The sequence below is a fragment of the Gymnoscopelus braueri genome (assembly GCF_963280865.1).
Source record: "Gymnoscopelus braueri genome assembly, chromosome: 5".
NCBI lineage: Eukaryota > Metazoa > Chordata > Actinopteri > Myctophiformes > Myctophidae > Gymnoscopelus > Gymnoscopelus braueri.
Window position 1 is genome coordinate 22,704,375 of NC_137606.1, and position 9,051 is coordinate 22,713,425.

Below are 9,051 nucleotides of genomic sequence, written 5' to 3' on the forward strand. Positions count from 1 at the left end.
CATTTGTGAGCTTGTAGATCGGCTATTTTCACAATGTTTGCCTCTTTCTTAGGTCATATTTGACAATTTGTATAGTTTTATTTTATAATATTACAATATTTTTTATAGTATATATTTTTTTTAACTTTTTTTCGATTTAGAGGTATTAAAAAGGTCTTAAAAGTCCTTAAACTATCACTTTAGAAATGTGAAGATACCCTGTATACGCTTATACTGTATTTGACTGACTGACTGACTGACTGTACCAGGGAAATTAGGGCACAGCAGGTGAACATACTTAGAGGTAATCGGCGCACTGCACAGAGACCGAGGAGTTTTATTTATTTTAAATGTATATTCAAAATAATTAAGTAGCACAATTTCAACGGCACAAATTAGAGCACAAGCACAAAAAATTAGATTTATACAGGGGCCAGTTTCGAATTGCAGCCACCTAAGTGCTCTTTTAGAGCGGTTTTATAGATAGATATATCTGTCCATCTGTCTAACATTGATGTAGCCATAATGTTATATTATAATCATGTATGTATATATATATATATATATATATATATATATATATATATATATATATATATATATATATATATATATATATATATATATATATATATATATATATATACTCAAGTACTGTACTTAATTTACAATTACAATTTTGAGGTATTTTTACTTTACTGGAGTATTTCCAGTTTGCAGTACTTTTACTTCTACTCCACTACATCTCAGAGGCAAATATTGTACTTTCACTCCACTACAATTATTTGAAAACTTTAGTTAGGCCTACTAGTTACTTTGCAGATATACATTATTATATTATAAAACCATACGTTAAACATTTAAGCCCTATTGTATACACAATGGTGCCTCCTGCTGGATTGTGTAATAACTGCAGCCCACGGGAAGGGGTGGGGGGCTGATACACACGACGCACTGTTTACACGCGACACACTGTTTCTGCAAGTGAGCTAGCCTCAGATTGGACAAAAATACGTCACAAATGACACGCGGCCACAAGCTGAAAAAGAGGAGTCACACATGTGTAGAAATCAGATCCACAAGCGTAATGTGTGCGTCACTTGTAGAAGGCAATGCACACATGTGTAGAAATCAGATCCACAAGCATATATTGTGCGTCGTAGTTACAGAGCTCGATTTCTTTTTTTTACTTGCAGATACCAGAAAACACGAGTGAAGCAGTCAAAACATTTGTGAATTCATTTGCGAGTTATTAGCCATAAAGATTATTTGCCAGGTGTAAATTACAGAGTTGGAGAGGGAGGAATTGGACATTATTGCGCAAGTGTGAAATTCGTGGTCCACTTGTAAAAAGCGAACCACAAATGTAAAAAAAACTCTCGTAATTACAGAGGTCAATTTTATATTTACAAATCTTTTTTTTTTTGTGACCACACTACAAAATACTGTGAGGTGCCCGAAAATACAAGTGAAAGATGGATAAATACGAGTGAACAATGGATAATATTTGTGATGTCACCCAATATACGAGTGAGAGATGGAGAAATACGAGTGACCGATAATAAAGTCCAATATTATCTTCCATAATCTAGCCTTTATATATGGGCGTAACTCTCTAATAGATGACTGACTTCCTCTGTACACACTGTGTTACCTGATCCCTGCCAAGTAGGACTGCTCTGCCCTCTGGTGGGCAGGCAGGGTAACCAATAAACATTCTAGGTTCACAATATTACAGTGTGTGTGTGTGTGTGTGTGTGTGTGTGTGTGTGTGTGTGTGTGTGTGTGTGTGTGTGTGTGTGTGTGTGTGTGTGTGTGTGTGTGTGAGTGAGAGATGCGCAACAAGTGAGGGTCGGGGGCGAAGGGGGGGGTGGCGGCCGGTGTTTTCGGCATGGTTTTGGGTTTCAAGCATTGTTTGTGTAGAGGAGGACCATGTATAGGCCTATGTCACGAGAGAAGGTGAAAAAAAAAAAAAAACGTGTACACGTGATGCGGAAGTCTGCCGCGAGGAGCTGTGGAGGCAACTTGAGCGTACACTTCATGTACACTCGCTCAATGCGGAAGCGGAGAGCCTCCTCTCCTCCTCCACTCGACTCCACTCGCCTCCTCCAAGAAGCAAATGGACAATTGGAACCTGACTACTTCCGGTTCGAAGTCGAAGTGACCGAGTGGTAGTGAGCGAGTGGCCGAGATTTTCGGTATTGGAATTTGGCTGTGAAAACATAGGCTAACACAGTTATATATCATGGCGATATTACATTTATACTTATATTACATTTACGGCTGCCACTCTTAGTTCAGTCAAACAACTCTTGGATAAGATTTAGAATATATTTTTATTGAGCATACTTGAGCATAGATATATGAAGCATAGTTTGGTGTCAGGGCTCTGAATCTATTCATTCCCATAAGCATGAACATTTTAATAAATGTTACATGCCAAATAGAATTGACAGGGAATGAATTAAGACCCCCATGGGGATCTAGAAACAGAGCCTACAGGTGGATGCCGGGGAGGCGGTGGGATTAAGAATATTCATGGGCAGCAGCATACAGTGAGGTAAGCGACAGACAGCAGATGATACGGCAGGAGACAGCGCAGCCAGAGAGAGAAGCCAGAATGAACAGGTAGGCAGAGAAGTTTAAATAACCGCCCAGATCAGGAGAAGAGTGCATGTAACTGGTCACCTGATCAGCTTGGCGCTCTCCTTTTTTAGATCGCCTAAAAACACAAAAAAAACACACAAAAAAACACAAGCTCACAATGCGTCGCATTGTGAGCTTGTAGTACTTACAGCACTTGAGTAAATGTACTTAGTTACTTTCCACCACTGCATTTCACTGTCAAAGATTTATTCAAAGTAACGTGCATTCCCTCAAGTACTGTACAAGTTTCCATACATCCAATTTTGAGGTGCTACAAGTATTAAAAATGTTCAATACTTTATACTTTGTCTCCACTGCATTTCTGAAATAAATATTGTACTTTTTAGGGGGTCTGCTCATAATTCCGACCTGACCTCCCATTATTCCGACATCCCAGTAGTCCAACAAATTAGGTTAGTGTGAGGTTAGGGTTATTCTTCCAGTGGTGTAAAGTAACCAAGTGCATTTACTCAAGTACAGTACTTCAGTACAATTTTGAGGTAGCTACTTTTACTTTACTGGAATATTTCTTCCTGTCTATACTTTTACTTCTACTCCACTACATGATCTCAGAGGCAAATATTGTACTTTTACTCCACTACAATTATTTGAAAACTTTAGTCACTATGACAGGGTTGGTTTTGCAGTGTCCATAGAGTGAATTGATTAGGAAATGACCTGCACCTGGGTTATTTGGGTGCAGCCTTTAAAAGGCAAGCTGCAGTGCAGAGTGGCAGGAAGCAGTGAAGAGGGAACAGAGCGGTGGAAAGGAACAGAGGCCATAGGACGGAGACCTGGCTGGAAGGAGAGCAGCCATGGACGGGGGCCGGAGTCGAGACATCGAGGACAGGGACACCCCAGCTGGGGAAATGGTTGCTTCTGGCACCAGGCGGGGTGTGCCCTGTCCGCCTGTGTGAAGACCCGTCTGTGGGGTGGCTGAGAGAGGACACCAGTGGAGGGAAGGCCAGAGAGAGAACCGACCAGCCGATCCTCAAGCACAGCAGCAAAGGCCAGGTGTAGGACCAACAGCCGTGGAGAAGCAGAAGGGAAGCGAGTAAAAAGCAGTTGAGGGGTTAAGTTGAGACTTACCCCTCTTCCGAGCTAAGTTAAATCCATTATTTTAGTCTTTTATGTTTATTAGTTATTCAGCCCCCACAGGAAGGCCCCATTTTGGGATTTTATAATTCATTTCGTGAACACTAGCCCTGGCCTGGTTTATTATTAATTGGTGCATGCTTTTATATTTTGTCTTAATAATTTGTTAGCTCTTATTGTTGTGTGCATTGAGTGTGGTGGACAGTAGGCCATTGGGAAACGGTGTAACTGATTGGAATTATTTATTGGCCCTAAGGAGACCCCCGGAGAGGAGAAGAACAGAAGGCTGATAGGCTATAAAGGACTATATGGACTGATGGACTGATCTACCTTTAACAAAGGACCGTATGGACATTGGCCAGGTTTCCCAAACGAAAATGAGCTCATGCGCAGCCTAGAAGCTGCGTAAGAGGCTCCACGCACATGCGCAGTAGCAACCCCGCCACGATCTATATTCATTAGTGGCAGCTGTGTGTGCTCTACGTGGTATCTAAACTGGCTTCAGGAGGCACCATCGTCGTAGGTTCTCATTACGTGTGTGCTAAAACTACATTCGCGAGACAGCATAGACGTAAAGACCTCCTGGACGAAGTCTACGTAAAGCCGACGTAAACTACGTAGTGCTGTCTGCCGCTACACTGCAGTTTAAACACCCTTTGCGAAAGTGAAATGGATCATAAAAATACCAGAGCCATCTGTCAGATGTCCTGAAGCAGTCCACTCCAAATACAACTTTTGAATAATATATTTATGAATGAAATTACAGTGGTGAGTTGACATCTGCAAGTTAAATAAAACACTAAAGTGTCCCCATTATGCAAGTAAATTAAATATACTTAAAATACCAAAAGTTAAGGTATGCAGAATGTCCCATTTCCCAAATTTAATATGTATTAAAATCTTTTGAAAATAGCAGATCTACAAGCTTGTGAAGCGTTGTGAGCTTGTAGATCTGCTAGTTTCAAAATATTTTTTAACCATTCATAAAAATGGCGAGCGCAACAGCTGTCACTTTGTGAGAGGAACTGGGGACTTTCATCATAACGTTTAACTATAAAACTTCGAAATTTAGGAAACATGTTTAGCTCAGCATCATTTATATACCTTTAGTTAACTTGCCATATGCTTAATATTTTTATCAGACGATCGGATCATCCGTGAGAGTACAATTTGTAAACTTCGGGTTCATGCATAAAGGACTAAGCAGCGTAGCCCTGGTTCAGAGCGTTAGTGTGTTCCCTCTAACGCCCTGGAAGACCCCTCGCTCTGCGATTGTACAAGGAATTCCACTGCCCTGCGAGTGCTCAAGAGTAGTAAAAATAAACAAAACCATTTCGCTACTCACCAAAGCAAAGGCTGTTTTGTGTTGTTGAAAGTCTATTCTCGGAGGTGGGAAGCCTCTCAGCACCCCAACTACTCTGTAAAATACACTTTTTGGGCAGCAAATAAAATATGTCAGCGAGACGGAAATTATTTTTATTTACTCCACAGTGCCCTCTACAGATCTGTAGGATTGAACTTACCATTAACCAAAATCTGTAGAGGGCACTGTGTGGAGTAAATAAAAATAATTTCCGTCTCGCTGACATATTTTATTTTCTGCCCAAAAAGTGTATTTTACAGAGTAGGTGGGGTGCTGAGAGGCTTCCCACCTCCGAGAATAGACTTTCAACAACACAAAACGAGAAAGGGCGTGCAAAAGACCTGGCTATCGAGCTCAGGCTTATTAGCATGACTGGTAACGTGTCGTGCTGGCGAGTGGGAGTTTCGGGTTCAATCCCAGCTCACTGCTTCCCTAAATATGCATGGATCCGGTGTTTATAAATTCTAGTAAATTCCGATCATCTCATAAGAGGTGACAGAGCCAACTGTCAGATGTCCTGAAGCAGTCCACTCTAAATACAACGTTTGAATATATTTATGCATTAAATTACATCTACAAGCTTAAGAGGCGTTGTGAGCTTGTAGATCTGCTATTTTCCAAAGATTTTTTAACCATTCACAGCTGTCACTTTGTAACTATAAAACTTCGAAATTAAGGAAACATATTTATATAGATATAGATATAGATAGATAGATAGATAGAATTTATATACATTCTGCCACTCCCCAACCCAGCTGGGACAGCTGGAAACCAATGAAGTGATTGATTGCCAGTCTATATCAAGGCATTTCCCAGTTACACATGTGTAAGCAAAGCAAAGCAAAGCAAAGCAAAGCAAAGCAAAGCAAAGCAAAGCAAAGTAAAGTGTGAGATACCATGGCTGCTATACAGCATATTCTCGCTGCTAACCAGCGTCCCCGTGCGCAAAGCCGGTTGACCTATGTTCACGCATTTCGCCGACAACATTTTAGCCCCCTAAACGTCCTGACGGACCGAGCTCTACAAGCGAAGTACAGGCTGCCCCGTGCGGAGATCCAGCGCCTCCTCCAAGTGGTCTCCCCACATATAAGGAGGCCAACTCGGCGCAACTTCGCCCTCAGCCCGGAGGTGCAGCTCCTCACCGCGCTGCGTTTTTACGCAGTGGGGAGTTTCCAGGAGATGGTTGGAGAGGGATCCGCCCTCAGCAAGGCGTCGGTGTCACGGTGTGTGGCAGCCGTGACACCGATTCTCCTGCGCCATGCCCGGCACCACATCAAGATGCCCACCACGAGGGAGGAGATACGTCAGGTCCATCAAGGCTTCTACGACATGGCCGGGATCCCCCGGGTGATTGGTGTGGTGGATGGCACGCTGATCCCGCTCCTCAATCCAGCCCTGGTGGACCCGGCCTGGGTCTGTAGGAAGCACTATACGGCCTTAAATATTCAGGTGGTGGTGGACCCCGATGGTCTAATAACGGACATCGTTGCCAGGTGGCCAGGATCCAGCCATGATGCCTTCATGTGGGAGAACTCCGCCGTGGGAGAGAAGGCGGCCAGGGGAGAGTTCGGCGGGAGCTTCTTCCTTGGTGACAGTGGCTACCCCCTCCGCACCTACATCATCACACCCGTGGACGGTCCGGCCTCACCAGCGGAGGCAGCGTTCAATCTGAGTCACTCCACCACCAGGACTCACATCGAACGGGTGTTTGGCAGGTGGAAAGCCAAGTTCCGCTGCATCCACCGCTCCGCGGGTGGTCTTCGCCTATCCCCCCTCAAGTCCTGCCAGGTGATCGTGGTGACGGCAATGCTTCACAACATTGCTTGGCGTGCGGGATTACATGATGTGGACGATGAGGAGGAGGAGGAGGACGACGATGAGGATGATGATGACCCACCACCCCTCCCCCCCGGACCCCAAGCACGGCGAGCAGCACTCCACCAAGCTGGTATCCAGGCCAGACAGGAGCTCATCGACCTGTTCTGACTTCACACTTCCCCCCCTTTCACCTTGCAGTCACAAAGCAGTTCACAGAGCACCTGAACACCATATACCCACCCGACGACCACCACCACCCCCACCACCAATAAAATCCTATCAAATAAGTCCACAACACTTCAGGTGTTGTGGGCAGCAACAGTGGCTAAAATAAGCCCACTACATCTGAGGTGTAGAGGGCAGCCACACACACAGTGTATGGCTAAAATAAGCCCACAACACTTCACATGTAGTGAGCAGCCACACACACTGTGTGTGTGTGTGTGTGTGTGTGTGTGTGTGTGTGTGTGTGTGTGTGTGTGTGTGTGTGTGCGTGTGCGTGTGTGTGTGTGTCTCACACAGACAGACACACACACACACACACACACACACACACACACACACACACACACACACACACCTTTTAATGCTTTATTTGAATCCACAAATTATTATTAATGTACAGGGAATCAAATGTAATGGGGCAAGACAGTTCATGGGCACCTAAGGGTACATATAGCACCTTCTCCTCCACAAACTGCCTGTATGAGCCAGTTCTTTATATGCACAGTGTGCTCAATCCCCAGCAGGTCTCCCTTATAAGGACATGCTAGGGGCGTGACAGACTGAGAAGCACACAGTCTTTAGACCTGGTTTGCGTGTCTTTATTTTGAAACCTAAACAAACCTGGAGTGGACATTCTATTCTTCAACCTGCAACAAGCGTCTATTATTTCAGTCTGTCCAAAGAGTGACTCACAGAAATGGGAAAAGTTGTTTTTTAACAAAAGGATGGTCACTACACTGCCTATAAAATACCAGCTGAATCAGAACAATATTTAGTTGTTTGGCTTGCTCTTTGTCATGCCAGCGATTTTCAGGCCACTCGTGGTCAGTTTATATACATGGCCCAGGCTTCCAAGTAAGCACAATCTACACCAAGTTTATTGTGGTCCTAAGTAATGGTTGGTACTTTGAATGTTCATCTTGGAAAGCTTGGTCCACGTACAAATCAAAAACACAGCCTACTTCTAGAATCAGGACCTCTTTGTGACTGGTGTCAACCAAAATAACATCAGGTGTATTCGGGATGCTAGCAAAAACATCACAAGTATAATTAAACCATTCTGGTAACACTCTTGAATGTTTATACATTGCTGCACTGGATGGCAAACATTTTGTACTGCATCAGACCCATATATGTCAACAATACGGTCATGGCGAGCAATGTACAAGTTTTATATGCACTTCCAATTGTGATGTGTGCAATGGATTCTACCTGTTCAGAATCATGATGGTTTCAAGAGAGTGGACTATGGATGTTATCTAATTTCCCCCTATAAAAAGGAAAGGTATTAGAGAAAAATAGATTAATAAGCCCACTGCCACCGTACAGTGTGGCACCCATCATATCATCTGCTATGCTTAGGGCTTGAAGAGGCCAGCAGTAAACAACACACAGTTGAAAAGGAAACCAAGGCTCATTTTATTTACAACAAAAACAACAAAAACAAACAGCTGAATGCCACTCCTCACAGGGGTCCTGCATCCGCATCACCTGCAATGGAGGGAGGTCGATTAGTGAAATGGAACAGAATAGATTCAATTGTGGAGAAAGAAACGTATGGACATGTCACCTACCTTGCATCTGGGGAAACATGCTGGATCCAGACTGGACAAAGCGGGCCTCTGCCAGGAGAAGCCTTTTTTCTGCCATCTGGATTTTCTGCCTCTTCAAGGCCACCATCTCCTCTTGGAAGGTTTCAGCTTTGGCATTGGCCCTCTTCATTTCGGCCAATATTTGACCTTGGACCTCATTGGAGGTTTTGAGTTGGGCCTCAATTCCCCGCTGCACCACCACCTTTTCCTGCTCTGTTGCCATCAGGGCCTCACTGCAGGTGCAGGGCAACAGGGTGGGTGCCTGCAGTTGACCCCTGGCTCTCCTTCCATGGCCTCCTCGAAGGGATTGCCCCCTGCGGAGGGACGAGGGAG

At 44.1% G+C, this 9,051-nt stretch overlaps 1 protein-coding gene across 1 annotated transcript; it reads left to right on the forward strand.

Annotated features, from left to right (window-relative positions):
• Nucleotides 1-5,980: 5,980 nt before the first annotated feature.
• LOC308085806 (putative nuclease HARBI1) lies at nucleotides 5,981-7,173 on the forward strand (the record flags this gene model as incomplete). Its single annotated transcript, XM_080429116.1, has 2 exons — nucleotides 5,981-6,911; nucleotides 7,100-7,173. 2 exons carry the CDS (start codon nucleotides 5,981-5,983, stop codon nucleotides 7,171-7,173), a joined length of 1,005 nt encoding a protein of 334 aa, XP_080285242.1.
• Between the last annotated feature and the right edge of the window lie 1,878 nt (nucleotides 7,174-9,051).